General features: G+C 37.1%; 1 protein-coding gene across 1 annotated transcript in view; it reads right to left on the bottom strand.

Moving 5' to 3' along the window:
• The window catches only part of slco3a1a (solute carrier organic anion transporter family member 3A1a), a 39,183-nt gene continuing 16,432 nt past the window's right edge, over positions 1–22,751 (bottom strand). Inside the window, exons 3-10 of the mRNA XM_057347642.1 lie at positions 10,936–11,034; positions 10,127–10,402; positions 8,307–8,471; positions 5,255–5,453; positions 4,680–4,848; positions 2,852–3,024; positions 2,526–2,590; positions 1–1,656 (exon numbers count right to left, since the gene is read on the bottom strand). Coding sequence (XP_057203625.1) covers positions 1,283–1,656; positions 2,526–2,590; positions 2,852–3,024; positions 4,680–4,848; positions 5,255–5,453; positions 8,307–8,471; positions 10,127–10,402; positions 10,936–11,034 — 1,520 coding nt within the window. The 3' untranslated portion in view covers positions 1–1,282. The remainder of the gene's footprint in view (positions 1,657–2,525; positions 2,591–2,851; positions 3,025–4,679; positions 4,849–5,254; positions 5,454–8,306; positions 8,472–10,126; positions 10,403–10,935; positions 11,035–22,751) is intronic.

Here is a 22,751-nt window from a genome sequence, read left to right as displayed (position 1 = left end):
TAATCTGAAAAATAATTTATTTGCAAAATAAAATAAAAGTTATTTTGCCATTAAAAATGATATGAAAAGCACACTGCTTTAACCACAGTGACATATTTGCCTGTAAAACAATTCTGATGTGCTATTACATTTTAGAGAAAATTTTATATAAAATTGAAATTATGAACTCTTTATAAACAGTTGTGATCCCAATGTGATTTACACCACTATTTCTAATCTTCTAAAGAACCCACAGTGTCGTATATAATTGCAGTAAGTGAAATAAAGTCTTTAAATCTCAATCCATAGAGTTACTCAACACATTTTACATTTAACATTGCAACCGTATAAAATTCAATTCTCAAACTTTTTTGTCTGTGTAGGGCCATCCTGATCCTCATAACACCATGTTATTTGCTCTAAAGTGAGGACCCGACGATGAGAACATTACATCATTACTGATGAGAATGGCAATGTTCTTCTGCCACTTAATAAAACAAAAGAATTCTTCCTTCTCTTTCAGTCACGTCACAATATTTCTAGTCTACTCCATTACACTTCAATATTGTCATCTGGATATTTAGGCATTCTTATATTCATAACATTAATAGAACTATGCATAAACCCTTTGTAAACTAAAACATCTGTTTGTCTTCAACATCCCCCCTAAAAATCTAATGACAAATATATCTTACAACAGAGAAAAACATCTCTGGCTTTTTCCACAAAGATTCTCCCACTATTGCACAAATATAAAAAGATAATGACAATAAACAATTGTTTAAGAAGAGAAGAAAAAATGCTGAAAAAGCGCTTAAAAAGAAAAGCACATTTCTCAAACACTTCAGAAAGTGATTCAAGTGAATGTTTTGACACATAACTGATATTGTTTTCATATATAGTATAGAATTGCAGTATACACTATATTTTAGTTTCAATGATCTGCTCGGTCATGGTGTGACGTACAGTATCGACATCTTCCCCATTATAATAATGGACTTAGGCTTTTTTTTACCTTTTAACATAAAATAAAAAATGTTTTAAGTAATTTTGTGTTGGCATTTTAGTATGACAACAGCGCAGCTGGGTGAAGTTTAGCAAACAAGTCAACGACTCTAACAGTAAATTAGACGCTTAAAACGTACAACATTGTACTGGCACTGAACACATACCTTCATTGAAAGTACTTCTTAAAACAAGATGAACCCAGTAGAACAGTATGCGTGAATTGCGAGTACAGCAACAGTCCCATACGTCCTGGAGGAAGCACAATCCTTCAGCAGAAATACAGCGCTTCAACCCACTATAAAACAGACTCGATGTTCTCGCACCACTCGTGATCCTCCAGGTTATATATAAACTTAGTCCTGATGGCTTGGGTTTGACTGTCTTTTCCCAAACTGTCCAGATTCACGCTGGACGAGAACATTTCAGAGGGCGTGACGTATGCCTCAAAGTTTTTAATATATTTCTTGTAGTTTCTGCGCAAGCATTGCCAGGTGGTCGCGTAGAGGAGAAACGCCACCACCTTGAGAACTATGGCCATGCTGACGTACAGGTGTCGGTAGGTCACGTTGTCGTACAGCAGACAGGCACCTTTTTCCCCACACTCTGTGCTCCAGAAAAGGCATGTGGAGTCGATCCCCGTGCCAAATATCAAAGGTGGGGGAATGAATCCTGCAAGATTGGTGTTGTTGGGTTAATATGTGGTTCATATAGTGATCGAATCTGAATCACACAACATGTTGAAGACGAACTAAACTGTGTACAGTTTTTCCACTCGTTTCAGACTTTGATCTTACATATGTTTCTATATTTTAGCTCTTTTAAAATATCACATGTATTATAGGTAAGTTGATACTATTGCAAGCAGCAAGGTAAGCAATTTTATAATAATGAATCAAATACTGTATAATGATTACATCCTGTGGATACACATGTTACATGTGTACACATATTTTAAGTGCATTCCTGTTGCCCTGATTTTTTTTTTTTTTTAAAGAGACGAGACGAAAAATGTTGTCAGTGCTTTCATTAGAACTTAACTTGTATTAAACAGAAAATATAGTTCTTTAATTTTCGAAATAATAAAGCTTTGACATTTGAGAACTCTGATTTTAATTATGACAAACAGCTTCTAATTGACTGAGGAAACAATCGTTTTCTTAGAAGAGATGAAAAAAACTTTGATTTTAATCAAACAGTCTTTAATTGACTGACAGAAAACAATTATTTCTTAGAAAAGAAGTGATTTGAGAACTTTGATTTTAATTATGACAAACAGCTTTTAATCGACTGATAAAAACAATCGCGTTCGGCTTCAGGAAAAACGAAATATGAGGCAAATGAACCTCAACGTGTCCTCCTTTCACCGCACTTCGGATTAGCAGCCAAGCAAAGAAATTAAATTTGGTACAAATGCATTCTTAGCCCACTTTCAGTTCCAGCGAAGTAAATAGATTACCCTAGACAATATATCGTGGAAGCATGAAAAATTAAGTGTGGCTTCACTTGTAAATGTAATTGTATTGTTATAGATCTCTCACCTAACAACCGGAGCAACAGAAAAAGAACTCCAAGGGCGTAAGACTTCAGCTCAGGGCTCACGGTTCTGAAAAAGCAAGAAATACCAATTGAGTCAATATATGGTCACATGAACTAAAACACACTCTTATAAAGAACTGGTACAGTATGTTTTATTTCTTAGCTCCTCCATCACTAATAAAACTTTAAAAGCATCCCTATGCACAAAATCGTTCTAAATCATCTGTATAAAACACCAAATAGATCATGAAGATTGGGTAAAGAGTGCATTCTGAGGGTGCTTTGAACATCATCACACTTGTTTTTGTTCTGGTGACAGATGAGTCACCTGATGAGGATGATTACAGAGGGGGTCTGGGCCATGGCTCCAATCATACTGCAGGCACAGATCACACACAGGAAGGTGAGAAAGGCCTCCTGGCAGCCGGGCCGTGGACATTTTCCAGGCACAGCCGTGGCGAACTCACTGTATCCAGAGATGCACGCACAACCCGTCAGGTTCTATAAACATGAAGACAAACAATACACATTCAAACCCACCACACAGCCAGCAAATAAAAGCACTTAGAACTGTTAAAAGAAGACAAACGGACAAACTGCTCTACAGAGCGTGTTTCGTAAATACATTATCTCCAAAGAAACAAAAAAGTAGGTCGGTGTCAGCGCTGTAGCGCTTCGAAAGGAAGGGGGGGAATGAGCCGTTGGTTGCAATTCACAACCTCACCGCTAGATGCTGCTAAATTTCATACATTGGACCATTCAGACATGTATGACTTACTTTATTCTGCAGAACACAAAAGATATTTTGAAGAACCTGGTTAACTAAATAACACTGGCCCCATTGACTTTCATTTTATGGACACAAAAGCACTGAGACATTTCTCAAAATATCTTCTTTAGTGTTCCACAGAAGAGTCATATACAGATTTAAAAAATATGAAACATATATTTTTTGGGGTGAATAGAGAAATAGACTCTAAAAAAAATGTATGTCTCTGAATAAACTCTTTAAATGCATATAAATAACAATAAACAGTAAAAAATACATACTGTACAAATATACAAATAATGTAATTGAAACTGTTACTATGCATGCAATTCAATAACTTTCTTTACTCAGCCACCTGCGAGGCATGGTCAATTAAATCTAAAGTTGCCATTAAAAGTGAGCCAGTTCTTGAAATTTTAAGTGCGTCCCAAATCGCGCACTTATGCACTATTCTACGCCATTTTGTAGCATAAATAGTGCGAGTAATGCGTTCACATTAAAATTTCTCAAAAAAGAAGTGCCGTTTAAGTACCCGGATGATGCACTCATTCAACCGAAAATATGAAGTGTGAAGCTCTGGACACTTCACGCACTCCACGGTAGCGGAAGGGAGGCGGAGCCATCAGATGCTGCGCAAGCAAAGTTCTCCTGCAGAGTGATTACGCTTCAATATAATGCTGACTGAAGTCATGCTGAGCAAAACAGATTAAAATTACGTTAAATGTGCGACGTACAAATAGATTTTTATTGACATTGACACCGTGTTGCGAGCTTGACGTCATTTGCCCTCGTCTGGGAAACCGCACACACCTCCGGTTAGTATAAACCTGTTTAGTATTCCATTTGGGACGACACTACTCATCTTAAATTCATACACTAGATGGTTGAGTGCATAGTGCATAGATTAAGGGCATAGTGTATAGTATGTCATTTGGGACATAACTATAATTTTGACTAACCCTGGTCTACACTTACTACATCATAAGTCAGAGTCTGTACTACGGTGACAGATGCACTCAGAACCTCGGTAAGCTTCATTAAAACTAGCAGGTACACTCATGTTGGGATCCTGCGTTCGAATTAAGACAACGCTTGTGACTGTTGTCTTGGATTCGTCCGTTCCAGCTGAAACCATTTGCTCTGTATGGTAATGAGTGCAGGGTTCCATATTGCGGTACCCATTAAGATGCCTGGCGGGCAGAACACCGTGTCCTTTCCAACACACAGTATGTCTGCTGTTGGATGTGGGCTTCATTCTAATGACCCACGCTGGACATGAGCTGTCCAGGAAATGAGGGCGAGAGAGCGCAACAGACACCGAAAGAGAAAGAGAAAGAAACAGAGGAAGACAAACAAACATCTGCGTGTAAATGAGATGGCTAATGACCTGCGAGAGAGAAGATTGTGGTCCAGTGCGGATGGCTCTGGTGCAGCCGGCCAAACAGGACGACAAGTAGGTCACACCGTTGGAGCCGCACACGGGGCTAACAGATGAAGTGTAGCAGTTACAATGACTCATGCAGGGGGCTTCCGGCCTCTGGCCTACTTGCAGTGTCCTATAACCACAAAAACAAATTCACCTGTTTGAATCGGAGTTGGTTTGTACTAGTACATTTGATGCATTTGGTGTGAGAGAGCCCATCCAAGCATTGATTCAACATAAACCTCTGCATTTACATACCTGACTGGTTGGAAGCTTATGTCTGTGGATTTAAATGCCACACTGGAATTAGTGTCTAAACTAAAAATGACCTTGTTCTAAAATCTCCCAGCTTGGATTATTTAGCAGAATTTTGATTACCACCCCTCTGAAATTCTTTGTATATATTCCACCTCATACATACTTGAAATAAATGTTTCAAGATGTGGACTTGTCATGCTCTAGCCTCACTGCGAAGACTAAATAAATGTCAGAAAAACAACAAGGCTGCAAGGATAAAAAAGCAGCTTAGCCCTCCGTACTCGTTGCCATAGGCGACGGTCACCCCAGCGACAGGTCCTGTGTCACAGCCCAGGTAGAGAAAGGACACGTAACAGGCGGTGGAGATGAGATTGACCAGCATGGCCATACATATAGCTCCTAGAGCACTCAGGTTCAGCTTCTTCACCAGCAATCCTCCCAGAAATATGCCCAGACAGGCGCATGGGATCGCTGTCATACCTGTTTACAGACAGAACATTGGCAGAGGAACATGTGATATGTTTAAATGTACTTAGAACTTTCAATAGTCTTGTAATAATCTTGTATAAGTATAACCATTGTATGTTTCTGAGCAATTCTGGAGGATTTTTTATGTTTATGTAAGTTTATGTGTTCAACTGCTAAAATGGAGCATTTTCACTCATGGTCACAGACATTTAGACCTCACTGTATAGACGGTTTCAAAGCAACAACATAAACAAATGTTACTACGCATGTGTGCGTTCATGTACTGCCCTTAACTTCCCATACACATTCGCAAAAAATTGAGTGCCTATAGATTTCTGATAACAAGCAAAAGAAACAGAGAAGAACCGGCTAAATTTGCCTCTCCAATATTTGGAATTTAGACTACGATACTAAGCTCAACCGCTAGATGTCAATGTCCCATACGGTTTCTTTAAATGCGACAAAACTACAGGACCCATTCAACAAATTGTGTATTTAATAAAATCAACATAAAACACAATTCAACAAATGGTTTATTTAATATAATTATTATACAATAAAATAATAATATAAATTAATATTAACATACATTTTATAAAATATAATTAATTATATTATAGACACTAGCCAGACCGATAAACAAACACAGACCGGAAGTTAACTGCTGTCCAGGCGTGCACGTCCGATGAAACGGTCTATATACGGTTTCATCAGATAATGGTGTAATAATATAATTATTTATATTTAATTGAACTCATATTTATATTAATTTGTTACTATTTTAGTGTATAATGATTGTATTAAATAAACAATTTGTAGAATGGGTCATGTAACTTTGTCATATTTGAGTTTAGCCAAGCAATGGTTCATCTACTGCTAACCAACTTGCTAGATATACTTTTAACTTGCTAGCTAATGTCATTTACTTGTTATTTGTTTTGTTTGTTACCAAAAATAATCTACAGGGACTCTATTCTTTGCAGATGTGGAAGTTAAATTCGGCCACAAAAGCACGCATGCACAGTAACGTTTGTTTGTTCAGAGGTGGGTAGTAACACGCTACATTTACTTCGTTACATGTACTTGAGTAACATTTAGGAAAATATGTACTTTTAATGTCAAATTAAAAGTGGGTCCTTTTACTCTTACTTGAGTATGTTTCTAATAGAAAATCTGTACTTTTACTTCGTTACACTGTGTGACGTTCCTTCATTTTAAAATATGCATCATGTATTGCGTCGGTTGTCGTCTCTTTTTTCTGGGGCATTCCTGAATGACTGATTCTTTTGAGTCGATTCTTTTGAAAGCATTAATTGAACAATGGGCAATTGAACAAACCGTCTGAATAGGTTCACGAATCAGTTCAAATGATTTGTTCAGTTCGCAGCACGATCTGAATCGTCTGAAGCGGCGGGTTACTCGCTCCTTGTAGCGGGAGACTTAAAAGGAACCTTGGGTATAGAGAGATGTATCGCTTAATATATTAACAATGGCATTGACTTTACAAATGTGAAATAAAAAAAAACATAACTGTCGCAGTATTCATAAACTTTGAAAAAATATTTGTACTCGGAGGCCGCCATTTTTTTGCGTCAAAATCCATGATGTCAAATGGTTTCAACCTAAACCTGTTCTCTTAACGCTACAGCAAAGCACACACATTTACCATATATAACAGTAAGATATGAGACGTCAAACATAAGATCAGATATAAATACACAGGGACAGTAGGTGGCGGTATGTCCTATTGACACAAGCTAGCCAGCACGCTTGCCATAAAAGAAGAATGCGTTCAGTAAGCGTCTGTTCAAGGTAAACATGCATTAAATCATAACTTTAAACTATTAAAAGACTATTTAGGACATAATCATATACCATTTTCGTATACTTTATACATTATGAGAATATACTGATGAACACAATAATAAGATGCTTGCAGTTTGGTTATTTATTCTGTATTAGTGGATGAAGTGGATATGAATCTATATCTATCAAACCAAAACTGCAAATTCGTCATATTGTTCCCAGCAATGATAAATGCCTGCCATATGTGCGCGCCCTGTTAGACAGAGACGTGGGCTTGCAGAAATATACATTTGAAGAACAGAAGGAAGAAAACTTGTTGATGGGCGTGTCGTTCACTGTTTACTGTATGTTTACAAGAGGTTTTCACAACACACACATGTGACACAACATGAGCAAACATGAGTTTTGTCTAAAATCAGTTTGTATTTCATATAAGAGAGCACTGCAGATGTTCTAGATCATCTCAGGAAATGCTCTGAGTTTAGTTAAGTGCATTGTAAATGCAAAACTCTGCATGTTACCTTTAGTTTGACATGGTCTATTATTCTAAACTTGAGTTTCTTATTCTTATTATTCTAAACTCTTGAGAATTCTTAAGTTGTGTAGGCTTCATTGACATTGGGGCTAGATGAAATTCACAGAAATGCTTGTCTCCTCTGTGTCTGTCTGTCTACTCTATTCTTTAGTCTCTGTGTGTAATGTGTATATTGCAAAGATATCTGCTTATGATAATAATAATAATTAAAAATATTGATTAAAATATTATATTAAAATATTGGAATTAATATTAATTTTATTAACAGTATATAATCAGATCCAAAGTAACTAGTAACTAGCTACTTAAGTAGTTTTTTCATTGCATACTTTTTTACTTTTACTTGAGTAATTTTTAAAATAGTGACTTTTATTTTTACTTGAGTAAAAATTTCTCTAGTTACTTGTACTTTTACTTGAGTCAAGATTTTGGCTACTCTACCCACCTCTGATGTTGTTGCGTTGTTTATGTTGTTGAAACTATCTATTTAACAGTGTAAATATGGATATGTGTGCAATACACACCTAACAGTTGATTAGCAGAAGACGTGGTGAGGTTAAACTGCTGCTCCAGATATTTGCCAAGGAAGGCAGCAAACCCAGCGACGACCGCAATCTCCATACAGGCAGCTAACACAATGCACGTGAACACTGGGTTTGATAGCAGGTGCTTAGTCACCTTGGGAATAACTGGAGTAAAAAATGGAAAAGCCAAAAATGAGAAATAGAGAAACAGTGAAGAAGAAAATGAGACTGGAATAATTCAGAGAGTGAGCCCTGTTTTCTAGACTATAGCCTAAATAGTATAGCATTCTATAAATGTTAAGATTGACTTTTGATAGAAGTTAAATAACAAAACATAAGACATATCATGTATTCAACACACATTCACCCACAATTTCCAGATTTCCTTTCCAAATTGCCGCAGAACTGCTACAAGCTGAGAAGCTGTCGATTTGATTGATATGTTTGACGGCTGAAACATCGTGATGGAGACTGTATTCACCAGATGGCAAAACCTTGCAAAATGCACCACCCATGTTCGACAAAACAGCTGCCTACAATTCAGCATTCCAACTTCCTGAATTTACGTTTACCCTGAGCTGCCGTGGCATCTGTTTTGCAAGGTCTCTAGTAACACGTTAGGTGATATGCCATCAGGATGGCACATGATCGATGGCTGCTATTTTATAAAAGCCTTACAATGAAGAATAGCATACTGTGTCAATATGAAACAGAAACTAACCATATTTACTCTTTTAATGCATCTTCCTGGTTCCATGTTATTCCAAAAGATAAACATGTTTTCTCTCTAATGTTCGATACGAACAACTTGCTCCGGTTCTGAAAAGCTTCCAGTTTCATTTGAAATCGCAAATCCCCTCCCTTCAATCCATGTCAGTACATACGTTTTTCCTACATTAGTCTATATCCTGTGTCACTTGGAAGTAAAATAGGTTGCGAACTCACATTCTTGCTGATTTCAAACAAAGCTTAGAATTTTGTACTTTAATAAACAACTAAATTAGGGCTGTCAAATCGATTAATCACGATTAATCGATTAAAGAAGTTTGTGTTTAAATAATATATAAATGTGCATGTGTATTTATATGTACTGTATATATAAATATACAAACATATATCTATATATAAAAATGTGTTATACATAGTTATATTTATACATAATATAAATTATATTTACATATAAATTGACATCACCTTCCCTCCATTTATATACACATGTAAACATGCATAGCATACACACATATATAATATAAACAGAACACAGGCTTTTATTTTGGAAACGATTAATCACGATTAATCGATTTGAAAGCCCTAAACTGAATGCATAACCAAGTCAGCCAAAGTATTTAATAAACATCTATGCATGTATGAAAACCCAAGAGACAAGTTGCACTTTAAATACACCATTTGTACAGAAATCTGCAGAGCTTTCTGTTGTGAAGTGCGGAGTCCATGAGGGCTAATATGTAAGCGTTAAATCTAATTGTCTAATTGGTCTCCTGAGTGTAACTTTAAGACTTAAGCTTGTGTTAAGAGACACAGTGTACAGTGGTACAGTTCTAACAGATCTTATTCAAGAACAACAAGCACATTTCACGCAGACACTTATCATGACACATTAATCAATATAACATAAGGTTTATACCCATAAGAGCTGTTATGAGGCATTTGAAGACAAGTGCAACCTTACTGTATTCTAACTAAAGCAGACTAATCTCAATATAAGTACATCTAACATTACAAGGCAAATTTAGAGCTCTTGGACTAAGTAAAAGAGAGGCACTGAGCAGTTGTGTAGTAATTGGAAATGGCACCGAGACCTCTGAGCTGTTGGCAGCAGGACAGGCTGCTGTTGTTGGGGTGGTCGTTCTTCAGGACTCCATTGCTGGGTTTGGATTTCTCATAATCCTGGGGTAAAGAGGAGGGCAGCATGGCCTGTTCACTCTCAGCTCCTCCTTCCACCTCCTTGCCTGGCAGTGATTGGGGGAAACCGAACATGAAGAGGGAGGAGAAGAAGAGTAAGGCACCGCAGAGGAGGAAGCCGGCCCACCATGCACCGATCCAGCGGGGGTCATCAGGAGTGATAGCTAGTTTAGCTGAGGAAAGTCATGTGCACATACAATACGGTACATTTAGTTAGTGGAATCATCTGTAAATCAAATAATTGTACTTTATAACACTAAAAGTCATATAAATAACACACATAAAGCTATTTGCCTAATATGCAAATTTGTTCTATAGTGTGATGGCAAAAAATGCATATACGATAAACATAAATATGAATAATATTCAATAACAATCTAATGTTAACAGTTTTTTTTCTAAAATTTTGCTTTCACACCATTGGACACATGTACAGTTTATTCGTCATCTACACGTATGCATTTTACAGATGCTTTAATTCCAAGAAAATTTTAGTCCATTTAAGTTATACAGGAAATAATTATTGAACACAATATATGATGGAAAAGAATATTGAAAAATAACAAATAAAAACTGTAATGATGTGTCCTATTCGTATACAGTATAAACAGAGGATAGATAGATAGATAGATAGATAGATAGATAGATAGATAGATAGAATAATTTATTGTCATTGTTTGTAAAACAAGGATGAACTGAAACTTACTTGTATCGATGAACAAAGCATCCACATAAAAGTTGGTACAGACAGAACCCAGGATAAAACCACAAGCAGGTCCAAATACCAGTGTGGAAAAAAGTATACCTGAAATACAACAATAAAACACCATCAGAAAATGTTATTTTGGTGACATAATACATTAGACACGCATGATTTAAACTAAACATAAAAGCAACAAGTGTAACACTTCACAGTAAGGTTGTATTTGTGAACATTAATTTCAACATTTACAAATACATTTTAAAATAGAAATTTGTATCTGTTACCATTAGTTAATGCACAACGAACTAACATAAACAATTGTATTGGCATTAATTAACATTAACAAAGATGCTGGAATTTTCTTTTGTTCATTGTTAGTTCATGTTAGCTAATGCATTTATTAATGTTAACAAATTCTGTATATAAAAAACAAATGTGAACAAATGTTGTATTGTAAACTGTATTTAAAGTAAAGCAGTTAAAGAAAAATATATTGGCTAAAAATGTTATTTTCCAGCCACAAGGTGGCACACTCAACTCAAGGCCTACTTAAAAGACAAAATATAAACCTCTTTGCTTCTCCTTCAGAAATGCAAGAATTGTAATTAATTGTTGTAGTTTTGACATTTTCCCCCAAAGCAACATCCAAGAAATTTCAAACAAACACTGTTTTAGGTATTCCTTACGCCACTAACAATACATTATAAGGGAGAGCATCAACAAACATGACCTTGCCAAACTCCAAACAAAAAGCCGCTTGATCCAAACAAAGATTAAAAACTAAATTACATACAGTATAGCCATTGTAATACACCAGTCAGAGCTAAGAGCAGACAATGCTGTGCTGGCACCTAATAGAAGCGGCAGACATCTGGGGCACAAATTCCTATTAATATGTTGTCAAAAAGCGTGACAGCGACCCAGCAACAGCCCTGTGGGTCACATGCTGCTTCTGAGATTACCAAGCCTTTATCCAGACACTCTCATCAGCTTTGCCTGTCCCCTGCCATTCTCTTATTAGAGCACACACAATGTTGTTTCATTGCAAAAGTGTTATCGCAAAAACTGGACTAGCCCACCATAGTTATTCAGAACAGAGAAATATTAGAGGCTATAAAAATGTTGAGAGTGTTACGGATGAGCAGAAGTACGGTGTGACAAGAAACCAGAAATGTGAAGCAAATTTTCTTGCAATTTATGAAACCTCACAGTCGATGTGTTACAGGAGGCCTAAAAGACAGCAGTAATTAAACACAGAGACAATGACAGAGAGCTTGAAAACACAATTTGGCAAAGCCAGACTGTTACTGTGAGTTCTGAGGGATGTGAGAATGAGTGTTGTGTTCAAGGGAAAGTTCAGCTGAAAATAAAATCCTGTCATCATTTATTCACCCTCATGATGTTCAAAATCTGACTCTTTCTACTGGCACAAAAGAAGATATTTAGAGAAATGTCTTAGTGGTTTTGTGTCCATACAATGAACGTAAATAGAGGTCAATGTTGTTTGGCTACCAATGTTCTACAAAATATCTTCTTTTGTGTTCTGCAGAGGAAAGAAAAGCACACGGCAGCAAGGAGAGTAGTTCAGGTGTTTGTTTGTTCACTGCATTTGGGTGATGAATGTTATATAAATGGTGGATATAACGCTGGATGCCATCCCAGCGCTAAAAGACGCCGGACATGAACCGCATGCGGTGAGTGAAACTGATGTCTGTGTTTTGTTGGCAATGTGCTTTAGTTCAGCCTACCCCAACAACCCCCCCCCCCCCCCCCCCGCACGCACCTTATGATTTCGATGATTATTTAATGATAACAATTGGTGCTGAATGGACAGAGTTGGAGCATCTTTGAGGTCAACAGCGGAAGAGTCCTCACACCGTACAGCATGACTGATGCCTAAACCACTTAAAGAGGCAGAAGCAGATGTGGCTCATCATCCTCCTTCAGCAACCAATGAGCATGGCTGGAGAAACCAAGTCACTTTCCGCAGGTTCAAAACGACAATGCCTCCCATCAAAGTGTGTGTGTCTGTGAAACAGATGTCTGTTTCCGGCCACCTAAGGGGGAGTGTTTGCACATACACACGTACACAGTTCGAACCACAGAACCGCAACCACAAGTTCTCAGTTTGAAGAAAACGTTTCCCATGAATCGAGAAGGAACAGTTGTGAAATAAAACGTCTTTGGCTTCAATAGTCATTTCTGGGCAGCGGTAACTACCACCAAATAAGACATGAGTAACCGAGTTCTTGAGAACTGACACACAAAGTCGGTTTACTAATTTACTAATAATTTAATTCTAAAGTCTAATTTACGTTTAAATTACGTTTCAATTCATAAAGGCAAACAAGCTGTTAGTTTAACAGTGCATGTTTCTGCGATTAGCATGGTGAGTATACAAACACCAGTAAACCCAGTACGACCCAGGTTCCATCCTGCCGAGTGGACGACACGGCTGTGTTTTGAGTGTGTGTTGCCTAAGAGATTTTGTGTGTGTTTGTGTCCATGTATGCACATTACTCATAGCAACGCTACAACACTGACTCCCCTCACAGGAAACCTCAAAAAAGCAGCAGAGAACTTGCCATTAGCTTTAAAGAATTGTGTCAGTTAGCGTGTGCTGTGAAACCAACCTCAGCGAGAGAAAAGAAATATTTCCATCAGTAATTTCTAAGACTAGGGTTTCTTGGTGACCTTTTCTATGCAGATAACTAAAGCTAAAGCTTGTGTGATTTACAAGTTTCGTTTCCTGCGCAGCAAAAAAAAAAGATTTTGAGCTCAATGGCTCCTTCTGTACGCCACACCTCATTACCTGCTTGCCATGAAGATTCACAAGTGACTTGCTTTCTTGGTTTTTTAAAAGATGAACCTTTTTTACAGACCCTCCACAAAGTTCACAAATTTATCTTAGACCAAAACTGTCTTGATGAGAAATGTTTGATAACGTTAGGTAATAGGCTTACTCAAGAGCTGCGTCTGAATTCGCTCACTCGTTCACATGAAAATGAGTGAACGATTTCGGACACTGATGTAATATAACCTTGGTCTGACAGTACTGTCGTGGACATTTGTCATAACGCTTATATTACACCTGTGCGGCTTTATGGATTGTTTTGTAAATTGGTGAAGTTAATTTATACCTTATCTGTCATGTTTTTGTTTTAGTTTTTAATAAAGAGAATAAAGCAACTGTTTGCCATGTTTATTCTATTACGTTTAATACAATTATTTAAATAAAGCACCACTGTCTACAGCATCCATTTTATCTGTTTATTCTCAAAAAGTAGAAAATAACTGTCAACAAGAACAAACACAAGTGTATAAACGTGCATTCGTGGCATTAACGGTCACTCTCCTCCAGCTGATTTTAATCAGATGGTTGATTCCCGCTGTATCATGGGAAATTGTGAGAGAACGAGTGTACATCGGATGTACACCTCAAAATTATAATGCATTGTGGGTAAAAAGTAGTGAACTAATGTAGGGAATGAGTTGTTCACTCAGAATTTGGACAACACTACAAAATGGCGGACACCCGATATAGTGCACTATATAGGAGATAGGGGGCGAATTCAGACACAGCTAAGGTGTTTCTTGAGTCTATGCTTCATTCTCACAGGGAAACATACACAGGGTTAATAAAAACCTCTTCACGAACACAACACTGGGCCCGTAGTCACTGGGGAAATAGGTTACATCCTTTTCTCCAATTATCAATGTGCAGGTAATTAAGTCAAATTTACAGTACAGCACAAATTCTGTGGGTCAGTATTTTTAACTTTACAACTTAAATCTTCATTAAAGCAAAGCAGGTCTTAAAACAGCCGTGCTGGGTATGGTCCATGATTCACCTAAATACATTTGAAATTGTTTTTTCTTCCTGAAAGTCTCATTTGGGTAGTAAAGAAAAGCAGGCTCATAAGGCTGCATATTCCAGTATATTTTCATAATGGTATAACTGCAGCTTATATTTTTGCCTGCATAAAAAGGTCAGAAAAGGGCATTCAGAATTACAGTTAAAACAAAAGTGTCTATTCTGAAGCAATAAATCCTTTGCTAATCGTTTCCATATACTGTATACTTTCTAAAAACTGAAATTGTGTTTAAATATACAGTATGCAGTATACAGGGACACTTCACCCAAAAATGGGTCTATTATATAGACATTAAATAAGATATTTGGAAGAATGCTTATAACTAAACAGTTCTTGCCCCCCATTGACTCCCATAGTAGGAAAAATTACTTTATCTTTTTTTGTTCTGTTGAACACAAAAGAAGGCATTTTGAAGAATGTAGGACGGTAAACAGTTCTGGGGCACTTTTGACTACCATTGTATTTTTTCCTACTATGGTAGTCAATGGGGGGGCAACATCTGTCTGGTTATAAGCATTCTTCCAAATATCCTTCTCTGTGTTCATCAGAACAAAGAAATGTATACAGATTTGGAACAATTCGAGTAAATGATGACCGAATTGTCATTTTTGGGTGAAGCATCCATTTAAATGTCAATAAGTGCATGAATTTTAAAATCAACATTTTAATATGAATTACCATAGAAATGATAAATAGCATCGACATGGTAAAAGTATAATTGACATATAATTGTGTGTCTGCTGTATAACTTTATATTCACTTGGGTTATAAAATTATAAATGATAAAGTTATAGACTATTATGTGACACAATATCACCATGTATGAAAAATCATTCACAACACTGAATGTAGATTTAAGATTATTAGATAAAAGTAAATTTAAGACTTTAAGATGAAAGTCTGAAAACCAGCCCTTTTTTCAAAGTCCTTTTATGGAAGTCGTGCCACACTGTGGTCATGTTTGCAATGCCTCCGGGCAGCTATTTTAGCCAGACCACAGTCCTATCTGCTTAAATGGGGGAATACAGATATTTCTGAAATCGTTGGTAAAAATCACAATTAAATAAATCTCCAACCAACAATTTAACCTGACATCAACTGTACCACAACTTTTATTCTCTAAGATTATTGTGCTCAAAACACATTTTTCGAGGTCACTTCAGCTGCTGCGCATGCGCACAGGTTGGCAAGCACCACACAAGATCGGCTATTTTTACTACAAGGCAGGACTTCCTTTTATCATATTGAGTGTAGCAATTCCTCCCCATTCATAGTAATATCAGTGGAGCATCTTGTTTTTATCTTTGTTTTGTTTTTTCGCACTTGAAAAGAGATTGCATTTACATTCAGCGATTTCACAGTGTTATAAATATTACCTAATTTGCAGCATGAGACAGAAAGGATAAATATGTAAGGTGCAAGAAACAATGAAGAGAAAAAACTTTCCCACATAAAAAGTGAGAAAATAATGGGCTTTTCACACTTCACATTGCTAAACCTGTTTATTAGAAACCACTGTTAAATTCAACACCCAAGATTTATTGGGTGCACAAAATTAACTTGTTTCACACTGTTCATACTTGACGTAATTGCACTGTATATCTTTGACGTCATAACATGTGTTTTTATTTGCACCAGTGTGTGATAGCCTATAGTCTAAAGGCCATTGCAAATTGAGTTCGAAATTTGCATACGAAATTTACGATACGATAATACATAAATATGACCTCACGTTGTGTCAATCACATTTACACACAACACGTTATGTTTTTATTACCTTAGAATTAGCTATTTCTATCTACATACACCGCGGGTCCCCTTGCATATAATTGCCATGTTCTGTCAGCCGTCGTAGTGTTTCGAACGGGAGGGGTGGAGTGAGCGGTTGGTTGCAAGTCGCAACCTTGCCGCTAGATTTCACTGACTGGACCTTTAAGTGTGAAGCATTGTAACTATAGGGTGAAATGCCTAGTGGCTCTTAATCAAAATAAAACTGATAAGAGTGTGAAAACCTTAAAAGTAGCTCAAAAGCCAGAAAGATTTTATGATTTGGACCCTGTCCTAAAAGTATCAAAACATTTTTCCAAAAATTTAAGTTCAATACAATCACTTAACTATTATGTTATCAACTGATTTCAGTTCAGTTTGAATGCATTTTGACATGCTTGTTATAACCTGCTACAACAGACATTAAGGTACCTGTCCTAATCCTGAGCAGGCTTACAATGCAAGTCCAACTGCATACTTAATACCAACTGAGCTTACACAACATAAATGCACATTGCACAAAAACACTGATCCCACAGCATCACGATCGTGCATGGGCAAGCTTGAAGTAATTTACTGTAGACATACTTTCAGTTAACAAACAACATGGACATGCCCTGCGTGCCCTATGTATCACAAATCAAATTTACCGATTTAAAAAGTAATGTATATATTGTGACTGATGTAAATCAGTCAGAATCCTGTTTGGAAATACATTAGAGAGTGAGAATCTGTGTGCCCTTTAGAGCTCACTGACAGAGCGACAGAGAAAAACATTCATGTTGACACTGCCGCAATGGCACTAGACATCCAGGCAGAGGTTGAACGCAAGAATTAAGCAAACATTAAGCCAGATCAGGGATTTATTCATGTTGTCAGCCTACATTCGACATGAACGCTTTGTTTTTACAGACGTCTCAAACCATGAACAGAATCGAGCGGATTTTTCCTCCACAGAGGTCATGTCATGTTTCAAAATGCTTAGTTGCAAAAGTTCGTTTTCAATCTGTCAAGGTGGTCTGGAAAATTACCTGATATTTCACAAATGTACATACTGAGGAATCTTGAGCCATTATTATAGCTTCTGGCTGATGAAATGTCAGTTGTTAAATGCGGAAGGAAAATCAGAGTCTCTGAACAGCAGGATAGAAGAAACAGACAGTACGAAATGTCTTGTGTCGAAGGGTTTCAAAGACAAGCAGCGGGATACCGGCAGATGGCCAGCGTGTCCGACAAAGTTGATATGATCTTTAAACCAAAGACCTTATTTCCATTAAAAATTGCTGATGGGAGCAGCACAAACACTGAAAATCTGTCAAATGTCTGTGTTTCCATTTCTAACCAACCAGATGTCTCATCCTTGAATAAATTCAACTTTCAGTCTGTTTGTAACTCACAGTTTCCATTTACTTTCATTATCCAGAAAAGGGCAACCAGGATATTCTTTAAAAATGCACAATTGTTACTAGGTAAACTATTCATTTCATGGTTTGTTTTCATTCAATATTTGATATGTCTGGAATGATTAAAGTAAATAAAAATGACGTAGCTGCTTCTTGTTTTACGTTGAGCATTTTTACAGTCTTGTGAGGTTCGTTTTTTATGCTTTGATGACGTAAACTCCTGGCCAAAGAAATGCATATGTCCCTTAATTTCTTTTCCTTGCTGTTCAAACACATAACACTGTCTGTCACTCAGAGACTAATGCTACAAGCCACTAACCAGAGGGCTGTCAGTTTGAATCGGAGTAGGATGTTGACGTTGTGTTTTTGACAAAGATATTAGCGTAAAGGTTATATCAGAGATATTTGATGTCTGGAAAAGAATTTGTCAGCTTTGATGAACAAATCCTAGATAAATGCAATAATACAAATGCAAAATAATCAAGGCCTATGTAAAAAACAAACAGTGCTTCAGATGACCCATGGTTTAAGTCCTCATGGTCTTTTCCTGACTACTTTGCTCCCCTCTCTCTCTCACCCCATAAATGATTTCTCTCTTCATCTAATAAAAGGCCAACAATGCCCAAGAAAGAATCCTTTTCATGTACAGTAAGAGAGAAACTAGTCAAATTTCAACCCAGCCCTTAGAACACACATCATTTTTTGGTGAAACAAATGCAAATAGGTATTTTTCTTATGGCATGCAAACAGAGGAACATTCAGATGCCAGACGGCTTTAACTCTCTGTTCAAGTAATTTAAGAACTTGACTTTGTCTGGCATCTGGCAGATGAAGCAAAACGGTGTTAAAGTATAAGCATTTATTCAGCTCTTGAAGATTATACTGTATAATTCCCAACTTGCTTGACACACACATTATGGTTTTACTCGTAAATGGATTTCTATTTCAGACAGCCCCGGCTGTTTGATGCTCAGAGATTTGAGTCAGTCATCTATATAAAAAAAAAACACGGATGCACAGTCTGTGAATTATGATTATATCATTAAGCAACTGTAGTTTGTCATATAAGCTAAAATTTATAAAACAGACATGGAACACAATGCGTCTTTGGTTCATAAATGTTACTCTAGGCAGATGAGGTGAAGCTGAGTACTTCCTGTCAGCACTGACATGACTCAATGTAATGAAGGTGACAGCATGGAACAAAAACAATGTTATCATTCAAAACTAAAGAAAAAGGAAGGCACTGCAGGGGAATCAGAGATTGTGGTCCATCAGACACTTTTACATCACAATAGAGCTCGGGAGGATTCACTGAACGTCATGGGCAGACCACTCCAAAACGCTATCCAAAGTTGATTTCATATGGAAGAAATTAAAACAAGAGGGGCGGCATCTGTGTGTATTTCTTTTTAACTCCTGTGTTATTTTAAATAATACACATCATCACTACATACAAACTGAAGAGACAAACACACACACAGTTACGCACCCAAATAAAATCAAGATTTGATGATAAGTGCCATAAATATAAAAAGAAAATATTTTTATAGACTGCAATCAATATTTCACAGAGGCATTGTCATATAATCTCTTTCAATCAGACAATAAACCGTTAAGGCTCCAGGGTCCATCTGGATATAAATGTGCCAGAGGAGACAAATACACTGTAAACATGGAAATAATTGTTATTTACAGAACTTACTTTTAAAAGGGATCCATAATGCACACAATATTTGACACATGATCTCAATCAGGTTATTTAACAACAAACAAAGCAAAATGAGAGATATTCTTTGAATCAAAACCTCAACTGCATGTCTCTTGTCAGAGCATTTGTGTGGGTTATCAGAGTTCACATGTTAATAAACTTCCTTTCATTAAACCCACAGTTCTGCACTTCACCACACTGACCTTAATCACCACCCAAAACTGAAACCGCTGAACTTATACGAGTGGTGAGCGATATACCGTTTCATACCGAATACCGGTGTGTATTTTTGTTATGATATGAATTTTTAAAATACCACATTACCAGTGCATGTCGCTTAAACAATGTGCTGATCGCAGCGCGACACTGAGTGCGTTTACATGCACAGTCTTACACCGCATCCTAACCAAACGCAATGCGATGAAATTCCTGCAAAAAGCAATTTCTTTGTACATACCGAACGCAAAAAGCGGGCGGGACGCAGGAATCAATCACAAAACACAGCCAATCAGAACAGTTTTTCCCTGTCCACGTAACCTCGAACGCTGCAGCTGAAGAGTGCATAAAGAGAGATTCGTCCTGTTCTCATGACTTCAGTGATGCCTCACCGGACGCTATGCTATGATTTTAGAATCTAAACGTATGTAATCAAACTCATATGTCCTCATCCATGTTTGGCGATTAATATTCATGATGGGCAGAACTTACATCGAATGTGACCGCTGTGTGGGCGGAGCTGTCAGCCGCGACGTCGCAGAAATAGAAACCGTTGCTCGTCGCGGCTGGTTAGGACAAAACCTCTGGTTAACATGGAAAAGATACCTTTTATCGCGTTAATAAACTGATAATTTGTAAGTCATGTAAACGCGTAAAACGGTTTTCTTTTATCAGGGAAAGCTCATAAACGGAGTAAGCAAAATCCGCTCGGCAGAGGTAGTTTTTTTGCCCATTACTCCGATTTCGCGCTGCATGTAAACGCCTTTACCGGTTTTCTCTCAGTTTTGTTTATGTGCGCATGTCTGACAGCGCTATAGTAAAAGTCCCAAACGGAAGTTATAGTAAAATAACGCATAAAAGTCTGCAACATGAACCCATGTTGCCTGTAAAACACTGCAGACATCACATGCATGTTTTAATAGTAAAATTGTTACTATTTTGTATTCAACTATTCAGACAGACCATGGTATTAATTTTTGGGTGGGTGCTCCTAACAACAAGGAACATTTTTTTATTTCAAGCCCTGTTCTCTATTTATTTGCTTAAATATGATGTATGCAAGTTACCTTTGCATGCTAGTCAGTTGTTAAAGAAGTCTAAACTTTGCAGTTATTATAAAGGAAGGGGATTGTTTACATTCTGTAGTTACAAGTTTGCACTAGAAATTTGCACAATAAGGCCATGAACACACTTGACGTCTTTTTTGACAAGAAAAAGTTGATAAGAGCGCTTTTTTAGTAAAAAGAAAAGCTGGCAGCGTTTGTGCATGAAGGCAGCTCAGCACACGGGATTCATCTAGGCAGAGTAACGGAAGTCTATTTGAATTATAAACAGAGACCGTCTTTGCAAAAACCAACCACATATTTTAAAACTACAGTACTAATTTCTCGCTAGAAATGCAATTAATTAAGCTATTAAAGGTGAAAAATAAACTTTAATTCATATAAAAATATGTTCAAAGCAGCGCTTCGGTCGGCATTTTATTTTTTAGAGAAGGATCCTGCTCGACCTTCCTCGCATGTTGTTATGGAAACGACAGGTCTCGCTACTCGCTTGTCATTGGTCAGCTGTCAGAAAAGATGCTTGACGTAGGGCGTTTTCTTAAAAAGGCGCTCTGAGCAGATTATATAGGATTATAATGTAAAACAAACGCTGGCAGCATCAAAAGAAGTCAAGTATGAACACGGCCTTAAAAGGTTCTGTATTTTGACTGCAACTGTCATGCATCCCGATTCCTTCACTTCATCATGAGTGCCACCTCTTTACAAACCTGTATAATACTATATTCACTCACCATGATAGTATAAAAGTGCATTTTAAGTAAATCAACTGCAGTATTTCCTCTCTCAATCAGTAGAAAATGTGGTTTACGAAATACCGCCACATACAGGGAAACCGGTATAAATCTGGAAAATACCGGTATACCAATTTATGGTCATACCGCCCAGCACTAACTCATAACAGGAAGATCACCCCAGCACCTATCAACCTTCAGGCCAAGTGGCTGTCACTAACAAACCTGTTTCCTGAGCCAATTATAAGGCAAAAAGCCAAAAACTGCATGCACATGTTGCACCACATTATACATATAAACACTCCAAGATACATCTTACAAGATTTCTTACAAGACTTACATGCCTGACCTGGAACCTGGAAATATTTACCAAAAACTGGAGAATTTAATCAGGTCTTACATGATATAAACCTCTTGTTAGGTTGCGACTTCAAATCTCTGTATGAAACAGCACTGATGTTTTTTTAATGCACTTCAGTGCACCCAGTCTATATCGCTGCTGGAAATACAGACTGCAATACAATAGTAACAGCAATTATACTTGAGGAATGGGGTCTTTCAAGAACAGCATGCATGGTAAGAGCCACTAACGCTTTGTGAAAAATGAACAAAGTCTCCAAATTATTCCTTTATTACACAATAGTCTTTGTGCTTTATGGAAGATTTTTTTTAATAAAAAAATAAACAGGGTACATTTGAAGAACATACAACTAATGTGATTACACAGAGAAGACTGATCACTGAGAGGCTTGGTGAAAGACGAGGCAGCAAATAAGACGACGGAGGTTCCGCGGTGTTTATGCAAAAAGCTTATATAAGAGCGCGATCGTGCAGCAACAACACTTGTAAGATATATCTACAAATAAATAATTTGAAATAAGGTTTCGGTGTACCTTTGTTTTGTGACCTACACTCGGTTGTTTAATCCAATTGCTGTTACATTAAACAATATTATAACAATATTTTTCTAGCTAATGAACGATATATCATACTGTCAGACAGTTTTTGGCAGATAATGTTTGACTATTGATGATCGCAACGTGGGTTTTATG

This window comes from Triplophysa rosa, linkage group LG12 (genome assembly GCF_024868665.1).
Source record: "Triplophysa rosa linkage group LG12, Trosa_1v2, whole genome shotgun sequence".
Lineage (NCBI taxonomy): Eukaryota > Metazoa > Chordata > Actinopteri > Cypriniformes > Nemacheilidae > Triplophysa > Triplophysa rosa.
The sequence above is the reverse complement of the archived record's forward strand: the minus strand, read 5'-3'. Positions and strand labels throughout refer to the sequence as shown.